The sequence below is a fragment of the Myotis nattereri genome, assembly GCF_964212035.1.
Source record: "Myotis nattereri genome assembly, chromosome: 1".
NCBI lineage: Eukaryota > Metazoa > Chordata > Mammalia > Chiroptera > Vespertilionidae > Myotis > Myotis nattereri.
In genome coordinates this window covers 207,054,120-207,071,803 of record NC_138075.1, presented here as the reverse complement: position 1 = coordinate 207,071,803, position 17,684 = coordinate 207,054,120, and the positions used below count along the sequence as shown (strand labels likewise).

Below are 17,684 nucleotides of genomic sequence, written 5' to 3'. Positions count from 1 at the left end.
TAAGGAACGAGGAGTAAAAAAAATAAAGTATGATAATAACAGACAATGAGGTTAACTATAATACACCTCACAATCATGACTTTAAAACATCATATTCATACATACCACACACACATAAACACACATTTACTTTTAAAACCTCTGCTGACAAATCACTAACCTGGAAGAATATATTCGAATAAGCAATTTTACTGTTTGTTTCTTAAAGTCCTGAAAAGAATTAAATATAACCATCCCAAGATTTCAATATCAGATATACAATTAATCTATTATAAGATGCCAAAAATTAATTCTTGACTTCAAGATAAAAAAGTTAAATCATTATAATTGTCCTCTGAAGAAAAATCAAGTTATTATGGTTCATTTCCCAAAACTGATCATTATCTTGATCATAAAGCCTTAAAAAATGCCTAACAGAATTCCCAAAAAGGTAATGACAATAATAAAGGGAGAAAAAGAGTCATGTTTGCTACTGGAGAGACTAGGGGGAAAATATATTTCTTTGGTTTTAAATGTTTATAGAGTAGAAAATACATAGTTATTATACCTGTTAAAAATGTATGCTCTGGTCCCTACAATAAAGATCAAAAGAAACCACCAGCTATGGGAGAGAGCGGGAAAATCCAGCAATAAATTTAAAGTAAGTTTAAAGTCCTTCATTCTATCATTCTGATACCGTTTCATGTATCGTTTCATAGAATTCTGATACACATAAACTGTGGTTTGCTCTACTGCCTTGTCTTCTCATTGTCTAGATATAGCAGCCAGAGAGACACAACAGCAAAGGCAGGGTCCTACATACCTGGGTTCACACTGGGCCACTGCCCTCCTCTCGAATAAGCCCATTTCATTTGTCACATGAAAATGGTAACAGTGCACAAAATTCTTAGGAGGGTTTATAAGATATTTGTGTCTATAAGACTTATCCTATCTAATAATAGAGAAACATGGTAATTAACCGTAAATTCGCTACCCTCCCCATTGGCTAATCAGCGAGATATGCAAATTAACTGCCAACCAAGATGGCGGCCGGCAGCCAGGCAGCTGAAGCGAACAGGAGGCTTGCTTGCTCCAGTGAAGGAGGAAGCCAAGGTTCCCCACCTGCCGCTGCTGGCCTCTGAGCTTGCACTCTAAGCAACTATGTTGCAATTACAGAAGCTAAACAATCCCCATGCTTTCAGCCAGCAAGCCAGCTGGAGTTGCAACAGTGTTTCAATTACAGAAGCCAAACAAACCAGATACCTGCTTTGAGCAGCCAAGGCCTCAGAGCTGGAGCCAAGCCTCAGAGCTAAAGCCAGCTCTCAGCTCCAGTGACAGCCATAGAAGGTAAATAAATCCCAGAATAAAAAGAAAAAAAAAGAAAAAAAGGAGAGGTTGGGAGCTTCGGTCATCCGCCAGCCTGAAAACGGCCCTCAGCCCCTCACCCAGACTGTCCAGGCACCCCAGTGGGGACCCCCACCCTGAAGGAGGTGTGACCAGCTGCAAACAGCCATCATCCCCTCATCCAGGCTGGCCAGGCACCCCGGGGGGAAGCCCACCCTGAAGGGGGTGTGACCAGCTGCAAACAGCCATCAGCCCCTCATCCAGGCGTGCCAGGCACCCAAGCGGGAACCCCCATCCTGAAGGAGGTGTGACCAACTGCAAACAGCCATCATCCCCTCATCCAGGCTGGCCAGGCACCCAAGTGGGACCCCCACCCTGATCCGGGACATCCTTGAGGGCAAACCAGCCAGCCCCCACCTGTGCACCAGGCCGCTATCCTATATAGTAGAAGGGTAATATGCAAACTGACCCTAACAGCAGAAAGACTGGGAATGACTGGTCACTATGACACACACTGACCACCAGAGGGCAGACACTCAATGCAGGAGCTGCCCTCTGGTGGTCAGGGCGCTCTCACATGGGAGGAGCTCTGCTCAGCCACAAGCCAGGCAGATGGCTGCCAGTACAGCGCTGGTGGTGGGAGCCTCTCCTGCCTCCTCAGCATTGCTAAGGATGTCCGACTGCAGTTTAGGCCTGCTCCCCGCTGGCAAGTGGACATCCCCCGAGGGCTGCCGGGCTGCCAGAGGGATGTCTTGATTGCCATCTTAGGCCCAATCCCCCCGGGGAGCGGGCCTAAGCTAGCAGGTGGTCATCCCTGAGGGGTCCCAGACTGCGAGAGGGCACAGGCCGAGCTGAGGGACCCCCCCCCCCCGCCCCACGTGCACAAATTTTTGTGCACCGGGCCTCTAGTTATCTATAAAATATTACAGTATCACCTATAATTATAATGACAAATACTTTTAAAATATGAAAATAACAAATATCCCCAAAACCAAAGCAAATTCTAAAGGTTTAATTTCAGGAAAGTATATACACAACCAGTTAAAATATATACACACCACATACATACTCACACACAAGCGCACATATCCCCTACACATGCCCACTCCGATGGTACTCTCCAACTGAACTACAAGAGAACACCCACCTGACAAACCAAAGAGGCCGTGGTTGTTTTGCCAACACCTGGAGGGCCTGAGAGCAATGCCGCTTTAAAACTAGAGCCATCATCTTTGCTGGCAAATTTACCAAACTTTGCTGTTAGAAAGAAAGAAGTTTCAGAGTGTTAGCTATGTTAGCTAATAGAATTCAGGATTAATTGTGCATGAACTTAGAATAGAGAGCAATCCTCCAGTTTAATTCTAAATTTGCAGAATATTTTGTACAAAGTATATACAATAGGTTCCACAGCACTTAGAAAAAGTTCTACTCCCTACATCACCTCCACCCAAAATAAAAAACTAAAACTCATTAACTTGAAAACTCTGATTTGAAACAATACTTTTATGATTCTCTTTGCTAAAAAGCACAGGTCATGGAGCAGACTACCGGTCTCCAATCCTAACCCCAACTACCCTTAACTCCACCACTCACCAGCGGGGAGAACTTGGGAAGTATCTCTCTGGCCTGCTGCCTCCTCTAGAAAATGAGGATGACAACAGTAATGTGCCTGGGTGGGTGCTGAGGGGATGAACGTGCCCAAGCAGAGCCTGGCATGAACCGCAGATGCTGTGCCTTCAACTATCTTTCACAGCTCCATAGAATTCTTCCTCCCCTTATGACACGGTGCCTGACACATACAGGGTGCTCATACATACACTCACAATGACTGAGAGAGACTTGAATCTCCTGCAGGCTTGGGAAAAGGGACTATAGTTAACCTGAAGCCTTAATCTTCTCTAGGCACACAAAGCACTTATCTCCCCGCTTTAGGGTAGATTGTATGTGGTTTTGGAAAGAGAGAGCCAACTTAAATTTAACCTTGTATCATTACAATTATATTATCTGATACAAATAAAATAATTGGCATCCTCGGCCAATGTCTAGTGACCACACACATGAATAACGCAGTCACCACTTTGACGATGACTTTATTGTGATGCTCACTAAACTTTGCTTCTTATTTCTTACACAACATCCTCCAGGGCTGTGGTTGAAGCTCAAGAAAACACTACCAATGTTTGTGATCTGAAACCTCTCTGCTCCAATAACATTTTAGGCATTAAATGTATATTGTGGTGTTCATAGTCCATGACAAATACATGGTGAACAAGCACAGAACCTAGAGAAGCTAGGACTATCAGGCTACCAAAAGCAAGGTTTTTAGGCTGCCTAATCTATAACTGTGCCTCTATTTGCACCCTTCCCCCAATCTCCTGGCACTCTTCGCAGTCCTGTTCATATAACCTTCAGATCTTGGTACATGTACCCTTTCCCACCCAACACCCACCTTCACCTAAGTAACTCCTACTTAGTTTCCAAGTCTTAGCTTAGATACCCCTTCCTCCAGGGATGAGAGCACACATCCCCATCCCTGACTACACACCTCCATCCCCTTAACACCCTATACTTACCCCTATAACAATACTTAGCACATTACACTTTAATTGCTGGCTCATATGTCTATCTCCCCACTGACTGAGCTCGAGGGCTGTGCTTTGTTCACAACAGCACCTCTGGAGACTAGTGCAGCACCTGGGCTCAGAGCAGGTGCTCAATAAATGCTTGCTGAGAGATGAATGAACCGACTATTATACTCCCTCACATATGTGCAGCTGAGCAATGACATGGTGACAGACACACAAAAATGAATGAAGCTGTAAATCACCGTGTTTCCTATCTTCGGATGGACTCTTGTGCCAGTTTTGGAGCCAGCGTAGGAGTTTGTTGGCACAGCTCTGGTCACCTTGCTGTCCAATTATGGTCTTGAGCGAGGTTGGCTTATATTTATCCACCCAGAGCAAATTTGCCACCTTATTTTCACTGCTGTCATCAGCCAAATTCCTAGCCCAGCTGTCACCACTTGTCTCCTCGGCCACCTGCTCCTTGAAGTCCAGGCCTCTCTGAAACACACTGGTTTCCTTTTTTACTGACGTCATAGGGCTGTCCTTTTTGGGAGTCCGTTGGCTCTTTCTGGATTCTGATTCCTTCTTATTTGGACTAATTTTTCTTTTTCCTTGGTAGTTTTTTTGGGGTGTTCTCTGTAATTTGGACTTTTCTTTATTCATCTTAAAAATTGGAAAAGTAAAAAAAATAAAAAAATAAAAATTGGAAAAGTGAGGGAAAAAGAAACCTGGTGAGATAAAGAATTTCTATCCTGGTCCATGTACTCCAGAGGACAATGTGATATATCCAAATAAACTACCCAAGCTGGGTCTGTCTTCACAGTGGACCCTGCTGTTTATGACAATCATTACTTCCAAACTTTATAAAAATTAATAACACCCTGAAAAGTACCCAAATGCAATTTTTAAAAGTGAGAACATTTTTTTAATAACCCAATATCAGTTTGAAAAAAAAACAAGGTAAAGGATTAAGATATTTTTGTTTCAGTTTTCTAACTAGTTAAAAGTTAATGCCTCCAAGCATTATGCAAAGTGAAATATGCCAATCAGAGAAATCAAACACCATATAATTTCACTCATATGTGGAATCTAATGAACAAAATAAACCAACAAACAAAATAGAAACAGACTCGTGGATAGAGAACAGACTAACAACTGTCAGAGGGGAGGAAGGTTGCAAGGCTAAGTGAAAAAGGTGAAAGGATTAATTAAAGAAAAACCTCACAGACACAGACAACAGCATAGTGATTCCCTGAGCGGGAGGGGGAGATGGGGAGGTGGAAGTAAAGAGGTATAGGGGAGATAAATGATGATGGAAGGAGACTTGACTTGGGTGGTAAACACACAATACAATATACAGATGATGTCTTACACAATATACCTGAACCTATATAATTTTATTAACCAATGTCACCTCAAAAAATACAATAAAAAAAAAAAAGCCCTGGTCAGGTGGCTCAGTTGGCTGGAGCATTGTCGCATTCACCAAAGGTTTCAGGTTCGATTCCCGGTCAGGGCACATCCCTAGGTTGAGGGTTCAATACCGTATCGGGGCACGTACAGGAGGCAACCAATTGATGTTTCTCTCCCGCTCCCCCCCCCCTTCCTCTCTCTCTCTGGAAAACAATGAAAGCATGTCCTCGGGTGAGGATTAATAAAAAAACAATTTTTTTTAAGCTAATGCCTCCAAATAACTATATCTGGTGTCAGGTGGGTGCAGACTTATTGGGAGATCACTTTCTAAGTTACATAAATGTCTAACCATTATACCATACACTGAAACTAATATTATATTAGAATGTCAACTGTAATTGAAAAACAAAATTTTTAAACAGTTAATACCTCCACAAAAACCTATACACAAAATGTTCACAGCAGCATTATTATATTATATACACATATATTATTTTATATTATACCAAAAAATGGAAATAACCCAAATGTTCACCAACTGATGAATGGATAAACAAAATGTGGTATAGCCACACAATGGAATATTAATCACCAATAAAAAGGAGTGAAGTAATGGTACATGCTTCAGCGTAGGTGGACCTTGGAAATATGCTAAGTGAAAGAAACGAGACACAAAGGGCTACATATTGCATGATTCCTTTCAATGAAATGTCCAGAATAGGCAAATCCATAGACACAAAAAGCAGAGTGGTGGTGGCCAGGGGGTGGACATGAGAATCAACTGCGAATGGGTACAGGGTTTCTTCAGGGAGTGATGAAATGCTCTGGAATTAGACTGTAGTGATGGTTGCACAACCTTGCAAATATACTAAGATCCACTCATTTATATACTTTAAAAGGGGTGAATTGTGTGGTGTGTGAATGATGTCCAAATAATAAATTCTGTGGTGTGAATAATAAAAAAGGAAAAAATTAGTGCCTCTTTACCAGTGAGTGGATACTAAAATTAGTGGGTGAATGTTTGAGGAGAAACAAGATATTAGCATAGTCTTAAACTATCTCCCCAATACATGTATCAGTTACAGAGGGGAAACAGTCACTTTACTAGTGGAGAAACCCAGCAGACACTGACTTAACCAAGTAATCAAGATTATTATCACCAAAAAAATAACAAAAAAGATTATCACCACCAATTATAAGAGCTATCACATGACGTGATATGATGCACTGTGAAGGACACAATATCACTTCTGTAGTGTTCTTGCCAAAAATGCATAACCTCAAGCTAATCATAAGAACACATCAAAGAAATGCAGATTTTTTGAAGAATGGCTCCTCCAGGAAAGACAAAAGAACTGTCTTAGACTGGAGGAGACTAAGACACAACAACTAAACTCAGTGTGGAATTCCTGGAACAGAAAAAAAGACAACAGGAGGAAATGTGACGTCTGGAAAACATGTGTGGTTTAGTTAGCGGCACGGTATCAATGTTAATTTCCTGGTTTTGATAACTGCTATGGTTATGTAAGTTGTTGATATTAGGGAACACTGGGTGAAGGGCCAATACAAATCATTCCCTAAGATTTTTCTAACTGGAACAAATGGCAGATCACCCTGCACTTGAGTTACAGAGCTGGGACATTAAACTTGGCCTACTGGCACCCCTGTGTCCCACACCAGGAGAAGCAGAGACAGAAACTGAAAGGGCCCTGAGAGCACCACAGTCTCCACCAGTAATCCTACACCAGACCCACCTGCCCACAGTTTAGGTGTGTAGGCCAATACTTTTCCCTTTTTGCTAAAGCTAATATGGGCTGGGTTTCTATCACAACTGAAAAAGTTCTAATTAAAATTTAATTTATCATATTGATAACTATATCGTATCTTTTGAAGAACTCTTAAGCAATAAACTCTGCACAAAGTCATTGCAAGAATATGGAAAATATGGAAAGTTTAATAAGTAGATATGGTTAAGTGCAAAACACTGTCCTCTCTCTCTCCTCATATTCCCTTAAAGATAAGGAAGCCCTAGCTAGTTTTGCTCAGTGGATAGTGTCAGCCTGAGGACTACAGGGTCTCGGGTTCGATTCTGGTCAAGGGGACATACATTGGTTGCTTGATCCCCGGACATATGCGGAAAGCAACCAATTGATGTGTCTCTCTCACATCGATGTTTCTCTCCCTCTGTCTCCCCCCCTCCTTTCACACTCTCTATAAAAAACAATGGAAAAATGTATTTGGGTGAGGATTAACAACAACAACAAAGTTAAGGAAATGCACCAAAGAAGATATCCTGAAGCAGAGTCCACCTGCTCAAAAGGAATTAAGGTAGAATCATTTGCAGTAAAAGGGGAAGTTAATCTTTCAGCCAACAGGCCTGTAGCCACCCAAGAAATGTCTATGAAACAGGAAAGTTGCTACAAGTCAACTTAAATTAAGCTCATTTTATACAAACCTCAGCTTCAACTGCTATTTCATATTTAGATTTCTTGCCTGGCATAGTTCGAATCAGATCCAATAGGCCATCCTCATCGATAATTTTTGTCCCCAAAGCTGCTGCCTAGTGATTAAAAATGCAAACCATTAAAAACCTGTATTCTAACCATTACTTTCTGCTAAAAAGAAAAAAGAGAGAGATCTGGGCCTCTTAATTGGTGAAAAGCCACATTTGTAAATTAGATAACACTGCAATTATTTTTTTTAAACCATATTCATGGAAAAGTACCATTAAAAAGAAAGAAAACGACAGATACATCCCTAAGACTAAGTTGGTGCCTGAAGTGTACAGCACCACTGCTCTACCCTAGAAAGGCAACGGCACGAGGGCCTAAGTCCAGCTCTCCATCCCCTCTCCCCAGACTGGCTTGGCTGGCAGACACTTTCCCTCACTGTCTCCCCTACCAACACAACTCCAGTGTGTCCATCCCCAAGTGATAAATTATGATCGGTCTAAGGCAGGGGTGGGCAAACTTTTTGACTCGAGGGCCACAATGGGTTCTTAAACTGGACCGGAGGGCCGGAACAAAAGCATGGATGGAGTGTTTGTGTGAACTAATATAAATTCAAAGTAAACATCATTACATAAAAGGGTTCGGTCTTTTTTTTTTTTTTTTTTTTTTTTTTTTTAGTTTTATTCATTTTAAACGGCCGGCCCGCGGGCTGTAGTTTGCCCATGGCTGGTCTAAGGCCATCAGGAAAGTGCTCGCCCTCCAGCCTTCTTTATAGTACTGAATGACCATGTGACAGGTCTGGCCAATGAGATTTAAGTGGGCTTTTCTGGGGAAAAGCCCACAAAAGGCATTTCTGGGGAAACTTGTAAGTCCAGTCACAGCTGGAGTAACATCTTGCCACCGCTCCCTTCTTTCTGCCTTGACTGTGGACTTGGATGCCTAGAGCTGTAGCCATCTTGCAACACAAGGCAACATGCATAATGTTTAAGGTTAACAAAATAAGAATAAAAGAGGTGGAAAATGGAAATAGCCTGGCTACATTACTGAGCTGCTGAACCATCCCAGCAACTGCCTACCTCTGGACTTCTTGTTACATAAGGAAATAAGCTATTTGTTTGAACAAAGGTAGGTAGAGTATTCTGTGACTTGGGAGCTAAAGACAATCCCACTTTCAGAGTTCCAATAAAAAATGTAAGTGGCATATATAAAAATACTTAGGACTAAAAAAAAAAAAAGAAAAAGAAAACTGCATTTGCTTCTATCTTCAAATAATTTAAATTGGAATACTACACTTAAAAAGTCAAACAAACACGAACTGTGGCTTCAATTGGAAGACAAAAATCCTGGGATCAAAGCCAACTCTTCCATGGAGAAGAAATAAGAGGGAAGAAATTGCTTCTCCGTTTTTTCTCCTCTTAACTCTGTGTAAAGGGCATTACTACAAATGCCGAAGCGTGCAGACTGTCTCACTGTGCTGAGAACACAGCAGCACCCACCTTGTCACTCTTGGACTGCCCACTATCACGGCCCATGACAAGGTAGTTTGTTTTCTTGCTGACGTTCCCAGTTACTTTTCCTCCATAACGTTCAATTAGAGACTTGGCCTCATCTCTTTCAATGGACTCCAGCACTCCTGTGATTACAAATATAAGGCCTTCCAAGCAATTTTCAGCTCCCTAAAAACCAAAATGTTCAAGCAGAGAGGAAATTACATGGTAGCTTTCCAAAGAAATATTTGGCATCAAAACTGCAGGAAGTTGATTTTTCTCATTTGACATCATAAATAATCTCAGCATGGAAAAATTTCCCGGAAATTTACAGCAAATAAGCAGAAACTGAAATTAAATCCTGAGAAATTCTTATGTAGGCTAATACTTAACAAACTTATAAAACCAACAATGAAAAAAACACATTCAATACAGTTAGCAGAGCTTATTAAAATTACACAGTCATACTATTTTCATTATGTTTAATATTTAAGCTACTAGTGAACTATAACTTTTTTTTAAATTTCTTTATTGGTTAAGGTATTACAAATGTGTCCTCACCCCCCCCCCATTATGAACTAGTATAACTGTAAGTAAACATCTAGATGCAACATCCACAGAAACTCTTGCTGTTGTGAAGAAAGAAAAGCTTCAGTTCTGAAAGCTAAACAAGTTTGAGCTCCTGCACTCCCCTCTGGCTGTTTATGATAGTAAATCTAACAACCTATATATAACTTAACAGCAAGGTATCTCTTGGCTGGAAAGATAACTTAATAATATAAAAGACACTAGCCAAAGCAAGCTGGATGGAGGAGACATTTAATCTTAATTGGAACTGTATATAGTAATAAACATTTTTTTATTTTTACAATAAAAAGATATAACCATGCAAAATGAAAATTATGTAAACCAATCTCTTTGAATAGAGAATTAAACACAGTCTTAAAATAGGTTTGAAAAGAAGCTTAACAAAATTCAAAGACTAGCACAATACAAGTTCAATCCTTCACCATCCAGGTAAAGAATCTTTTTCGAGGGGAAAAGAATAGATCTGAAGCTACTGGGAGAGAAAAGGTTTAACTAATATCATCTCAAGGTCCCTTCAAGCCCTATGATTCTACGATTAAAATTATCTTGTGGCCGTAACCGGTTTGGCTCAGTGGATAGAGCGTCGGCCTGCGGACTGAAAGGTCCCAGGTTCGATTCCGGTCAAGAGCGTGTGCCTGGGTTGCGGGCATATCCCCAGTAGGGGGCATGCAGGAGGCAGCTGATCGATGTTTCTCTCTCGTCGATGTTTCTAGCTCTCTATCTCTCTCCCTTCCTCTCTGTAAAAAATCAATAAAATATATTTTTAAAAAAATTATCTTGTGAACACTACAAGTACTTAAACACCTTTCAACAATTTCAAAATAACCTTATAAAATTCGACATGCAAGCCCCTCTCCCACCTCTCAATCTTCTATATCTCCTGAACAATCTATCACTCATTGTGGCTCTGGGTATCCTTTTGCCTGTCTAACCCAGCACTTCTAGCCTCGCTGCCAAACTCTTCCACTCTAGAACTCTCACTGCAGGACCAGCAAACCACCAATACCCTCAACTCTTCTCCAACTTCGCCCCCACAGGCTTATCTTCCCTGAAACCTGACTATCCCATCCCCTAAGGACACCACTTTGCCTAAAGTCCTCTCAAGCAGAGGCTTTCACACACTTTATACAAGAGGCAAGACTGACACATATATCACAACTGTCCTATATAATAAAAGGCTAATATGCAAACTGTCCCCTCAGGAGTTCAAACCGATCAGAAGTTCGACCACTCGCTATGACGTGTGCTGACAACCAGGGGGTGGTGTGGAACAAAGGAACGCCTCAGCCGGCAGCCAGGAAAGGAAGGCATGATCGGCCCTGATCACCGGCCTGGCCTAGGGACCCTACCCATGCACAAATTTAGTGCACCGGGCCTCTAGTAGGTAAATAATAATTTACTAACAGTCTCCTTCCTGAGTTAGACCATGAGTACCAGGAAGGCAGTCTTGTAATTGCTGGATGCCTCAAAGCCCAGCCCCTGGGGCTACTTGTAGCCCACTGAAATTTTTCTAAGTATCAAGCAGTGACTCATAATGGGAATAAACACCTCTATTTAGTAACTATGGTAACTGTGGCTTTTCTGTTAATTTAAATTCTCAATTCTATGCTGCTGTAAAAACATAGTGGACACATACACTGACCCACCGGCCAGAGGACCTGACAGGAGGCCACGCCTTCGCAGTGTTCTCACCTTCGGTATTTCTTTGGAGCCCAGAGCTTTGGGGCCTTCTCGATTTAAGTAACTTCGATAAGCTTGATAATTAGTGCGTCTCTTTTCAGAATCTTCAGGACTTACAGACTTTAAGGATAGAGAAAAGAAAGAACAAAGTCATACAAAATTTATGTAACATTAAAAATACATATTAAGCCCTGCCGAAACCGGTTTGGCTCAGTGGATGGAGCGTCGGCCTGCGGACTGAAGGGTCCCAGGTTCGATTCCGGTCAAGGGCATGTGCCTGGGTTGCGGGCACATCCCCAGTAGGAGATGTGCAGGAGGCAGCTGATCGATGTTTCTCTCTCATCGATGTTTCTAACTCTCTATCTCTCTCCCTTCCTCTCTGTAAAAAATCAATAAAATATATTTTTTTTAAAAAATACATATTAAGCCCTAACCGGTTTGGCTCAGTGGGTAGAGCGTCAGCCTGCGTACTGAAAGGTCCCAGGTTCAATTCCTGTCAAGTGCATGTACCTTGGTTGTGGGCACATCCCCAGTGGAAGGTGTGCAGGAGGCAGCTGATCAATGTTTTTCTCTCATTGGTGTTTCTAACTCTCTATCCCTCTCCCTTCCTCTCTGTAAAAAATCAATAAAATATATTAATAAATAAATAAATAAATAAAAATACATATTAATAAATAAGCATTAGTCCTGAAATTTACACTTTTAGCTACACAGGTACTCCCCAATTTACACATACCCAGATTGTAAACATCTCTGCACCAGTCTCTGTCAAACCTTTCCACTCTCTCTAAAGGCACACATCTCAGGGCAGGTTAGGTGCATAAGCCAGCCCCAAGCAAAAAAATCAAAGGAGTGTATTTTATTTCAAAGATGCATGTGAATTTTACAATTCTATTTCACAATATATCCATGTAAACTGGTTACACAAGAAGACATCCTATGTTTATCCTAATGCTTTGCACTCCCCTAAAACAGCCTAAATGGCTCTATACCCCTGGGGATATAAATACTACAGTCTTGAGAATTAATGGCTTCATAGAAACAGATGGCTCAAACAAGGGGCAAACTTTACTCCAAAAAGCAGACATATTCTACACACCATCACTCTTCCTTCTAGGTTTAATCTCTCCTATTCTATTTCAGGAGATCTTACGCTGAGTAGTCTGTCTCAGAAAATCATGGGGAAACTTTTCAAACTGTATCCCTAGACTCACACTAAGTTTCTAATTCAGAGATATGGAGTATGGCGTCGGCATGTGTATTTGTAGGAAAAACATCCTAGATAATTCTGATTTAAAAACCACTACACTTGTCACTTGTTTTTCCTACTCCCTGTTTTACATTATTTTTAACTTGTAAGCTACCTCAAATACCACTGAGAGTAAACAAAAATATTACTTCAATACAAATAAGCGATTTAATCAACAAAATAAGTAAGCTGCTTTGGTTATAAAATAAGTAAGCCATCATAGATTGGTCCTAGACCCTAACTCTACATTTTCACAGTGGTTCTCAAATGTTGGTGTGCATACATATGAGAAGCGTATTAAAATACACCTGCCCAGAGATAGATAGAAACATCAATGAGAGAGAAACATCAACATTGATCTGCTGCCTCCTACACGCCCCCCACCAGGGATCAAGCCCACAACTGGGCATGTGCCCTGACTGGGAATCGAACCGGCGAACTCCTGGTACATAGGTCAACACTCAACCACTGACCCACACTGGCCAGGCTAGACTGAATTTATTAAATAGATGTTCTCAAAACTGCTTAAGTTCTCTAAGTCACTTCTATTCCAACTTTGAAAAATACAGTAAAGAGGAAAATATCACTTGAAGATTTCTTCTCCTTTAATAAAAACACATAAGCCTCTGTAAATTGAACAAGTTTAGAGTGCCTGAAGAAAAACATTCACCCACCAGACAAGCATTTAGTGAAGAAAAATCTGAGACCAAAAGTTCATTGTTCCCTTAAGCGTATTTATGAGCACTGACCACAAACAAAAAAAAGCATCTTGAAATCATCACCGTTTCACTGTTCTGCACTAAAAAATGGTAACGAGCAGTTAAAATAGGCAATATTCTACTTTTAATTCTAAGTGCCTAGAAGGCTTGAAGGAATGTGGTTTCTCATTATGAATCAAAGGGCGTTCCAAATTGGAGATGAAAACACAGAAAACTTTTAAAAACCATTTTGCATTATTTCACTGTTTCTTTCCTTTGAAAATGATTTCAGTATCTCAACATTGTTATACAAGAGCAAAGAGGAGTACATTCAGGACAAATACAAATAATAATTATTTTAATAATAGCAAAAGCTTATATAGCACTTATTATGTGCCAGGCATTGTTCTAAATGGTTTTACATATCAATTCATTATTATCCCTATTTGACAAATGAGGAATCCAAGCAGACAAAGGGCGAGTAGCCAGACCAAGATCACACATCTGCTTAGTGGCAGCACTATGGTCTGAAACTGGCTCCATCTCCATGTCAGAGCCACCATGTTATACTGCATTGTTTGGCCTCCAAATTCCCAAGTTCAAACTGGCTCTATAACCCACCAGCTGGATAATCCTGTAAAAGTTACTTAAATGCTGTCATCCTGTTTACTCGTCTTTAGATTGAATAATAAAGCCCTGGCCAGTGTGGCTCAGTGGCTTAAGCGTTGTCACATGCACCAGAAGGTCACAGGTTCAATTCCAGGTAAATGCACGTACAGGAGGCAACCAATCGATGTATTTTTCTCACATCAATCTCTCTCTCTCTCTCCCACCCTTTCTTCTAAAAGCCAATTTTTTTAAAAGCTGAATAATAAAAAAAAATATCTCACAAGGTTGTTGTGAAGATTACGTATGTTTTAGCACCATATCTGATACACAGTAACATTCAGTAAATATCGGCTAATTTAGCTATATTAGTAACCTATGACCTGCAACAGCATCTAAATAAGATGGTATCTTAAAAGTACCATAATGACTTACAAAGTTAGAAAACTTTAAAATAATCAGACCCAGATCAGCACATAGCCCCAACATGATACACTTTTTGAAAATTCTACCTCTTTTTTAGCAGGAGAACTTTTGATTTTCTTAGGACTTTTTGCCTCTCCTTTCAATTCAATGGCATATTCTTTTCTTTTCAAGGACATAGGCTCTGTTTCTTTAGAAGAACTCTCTTCCTTTTTTTTCAAAAGCGTCAGCTTGGAACTAGCTGTAGGAGAAGTTTCTCCTCTTTTGTGAGCTGAAGACTTGGAATGTTGCTGAGATTCTTTTGAACTTTCACATTTAATTTGCTTCTTAGGACTGAAGTTCTTTCTTTCATCCAAGAATTGATCTGTTTTTACTAAGGAAACAGAAGAGACTGTGATTGTTGTTTTTTGGAAAATGATACCCAATAACAAGATTATTTTTTCACTTTTCTACTGAGTAATCTTAGTAGTGCACAATGTCATAGGTGATTTCATAATGTTTACATTATGATTTTAGTTCTTCATACAGCACACTTAGTAAAAATTAAACATCTGTATCTTATTTCTTTGTATAACCAGTTCGAATTAAGGAATCTGTTTTTAAATACAAATTACTCATTAACTGAAATATGATAAACTACATCTAAGAACATGGATTTTATTCCACAGATAATCTTCAGTGGTCTGAAATTTGCCTTGAGAAAACTTACTAAAATATGGCACATAAAATTTCTGTAATATGGTCTGAAAGCCACAAATCCTAGAGATTTCAAGACTAAAAGTTACTATATGAACAGATTTACTTATAGGATTAAGACCATCTATCCTAGCAGATGGTTACATATCAGAACCACTAACAAGTAAAACTTCTGGGCAGTCAGCAGGAGCTTCAGATGACCTGACAAGGACCAGTCAGCTCCGAGCTGGAGGCATCTAGCTCTCTGGCTTCACACGCTGAAGTCCAGAGGCTGCACTACACATGGCGATTAACATGCAGCCAAGAGCTGTGAACTTTTCTCAAAACGATCACAGAGCAGACAGGTACTCTGACCAACTAATACCTAAATACTTTCAAAGTATCTAAGTAGAACATGCTCCAATATTCCTATGAAACAATGTCTGCTTAACAGTTATTGATAGAATGTTTAAACAAGGTTACCATAAATTTTCTTCTATAAAGATAAATATTCCAGCTTATTTTTTTCTGCTAGTATTACCTTTATAAGGACATTTATGTTTTTCTGCTTTGTTTAAATTGCCGTGGACAGATGAAAATGTTTCTCTCTCTTCTGGGTCCTTTAAAGCCTAAGAAAATTTTAAAAGTGGCAAATGTGACAAATGGTAAGAAAACTATTACCACAAAATATGTTGTTAAAATTGACCAGTTTTTAATTTAAATTTTAATTTTAAGATTAAGGGCCATCTTCTAATGTAAAAGGACAATACAATAAATTTTCATTCATTCATCCACAAAATTTCTGGAGCAAATGAAGCATGTTTTGCTTCTTTTAATTTTACAGACGAGAAAACAGATGAAAAGGATATAAAAAACATATTCTATAAAAAATTATCCCAATTCTTCCAAATTTGTAAGCCTGGAAATGAAAGCCTTATTTCTGCTTCTTTCACCTCAATTCTCGAATTGTTAGCATTATGAGGTTAAAAACTAAAATCTAAACCCAAAAGACTACATGAAAAACAATATACAGCTCAAAAGAGAAAAAAACATCCATTCTCTTTCCACTGCCTCCTCAGAACTTCCTTTTACAAAGAGATCACAAATTGGGGTGTGTGACCCGGTTATTTTTTTTAATAGTTATAATTTGAATGTCTTTACATGTACTGAGTAAGGCTTCTCAAATGACAAAGTCCTCATGACCCACTAGGTCATACATCTGACTGCTAAAAAATCTTTTTAAATAGTAAGATATTGCTAATGACAATTATCAGAATGGGATTCAAAATAAATTAAGTCTAATTTTTTGATGATCAAGTACTTAAAAAGAATTTTGATGCTTTTAAAAATTGCCCCAAATACTCATCTTTTGAGACTGTCCTAATACAGACCTTAAAGTTAATTTAAAATGGCAAAATTATGCTTCCCAAAATGGTAATAAATATTACAATTATTAAACGTTAGGTTCACAGGAATCTTTATAAGCATTATTCTCTGAACAAGTATATAAAACCCCTTTGTGACAGATAGTAAGCAAAGGTTGCAATTCATTGTTTTGTGAAGCAAAGTTCTGGTTGGCTTTGGCTCTATCAAACTTCCGACGGGAAGAATAAGTTCCTCAATGAGCTTCCCCAAAAACATTTTTATAAATTAAAACAATTTAGCTTCTTTTTAGAAATTAGTCTTGGCTGTATCTTCAGAGCTTACACTGCACAGGTATGAAAGGGAACACTGATCTATGTTGTACACTCAGCGTGCAAACAGCCCAGTAAAAACGCCACCTTTTTGTTCTTAGGTTCTTCATCCAACATGGCTAACGTTCTGGCAAACTCTTCATCTTCATGCAGTTGTCTCTCCAGCTGTAAAAAAGTGTCAACAGAGTGAGTCATTTTTTTTTCTTTTTGTAAATGAAAGTTTTTAAATGTTTGATTCATGATACACAGAAGAAACTGGAAAACATTTTCCAGAAAGTAACTATGACATTTTTCCATTTAATATTAACAGTATCACAGGTTTGTTTCACTAAGCCATATTAGATTTCAGAACAAATATATCTAGTTTTGCAGGCAGACAGATAAATTGAACATATTTTTAAAGCCATATTTCTTACTTGTAAAGTTTGAAATCTACAATTTTTTCTTTATGGTCCTAATGCAATACTTATAGATCTCTTACTTCTATTTAAACTCTAGAAAAGCTCTGAAAATAATCTCATCCTAATAGAAAAACAATAGTCTGGAGGGCACAAAAAAGAGTGAATCAAGAAATCAAGCTCTAGATGGTTTGGCTCAGTGAATAGAGCATCAGCCCAAGGACTGAAGGGTCCCAAGTTCGATTCCGGTCAAGGGCATGCACCTTGGTTGCAGGCTCAATCCCCAGCCCTGGTCATATCCTCAGGTGAGGATTAACAAAAAATAAATAAAATATAAATATAAAAAGAAATCAAGAAAATTATACATTTTCTTTACAAACATAAGTCATACACAAATATAACTATCAATTACTAATCCAAATATATCTGACTTTTG

General features: G+C 39.4%; 1 protein-coding gene across 1 annotated transcript in view; it reads right to left on the bottom strand.

Annotated features, from left to right (window-relative positions):
- RFC1 (replication factor C subunit 1) overlaps positions 1-17,684 on the bottom strand; it is an 81,711-nt gene that overhangs the window by 13,678 nt on the left and 50,349 nt on the right. Inside the window, exons 7-14 of the mRNA XM_081093048.1 lie at positions 16,938-17,015; positions 15,698-15,785; positions 14,571-14,854; positions 11,518-11,625; positions 9,247-9,426; positions 7,756-7,860; positions 4,151-4,550; positions 2,471-2,580 (exon numbers count right to left, since the gene is read on the bottom strand). Of these exons, the coding sequence (XP_080949174.1) occupies positions 2,471-2,580; positions 4,151-4,550; positions 7,756-7,860; positions 9,247-9,426; positions 11,518-11,625; positions 14,571-14,854; positions 15,698-15,785; positions 16,938-17,015 (1,353 nt within the window). The remainder of the gene's footprint in view (positions 1-2,470; positions 2,581-4,150; positions 4,551-7,755; positions 7,861-9,246; positions 9,427-11,517; positions 11,626-14,570; positions 14,855-15,697; positions 15,786-16,937; positions 17,016-17,684) is intronic.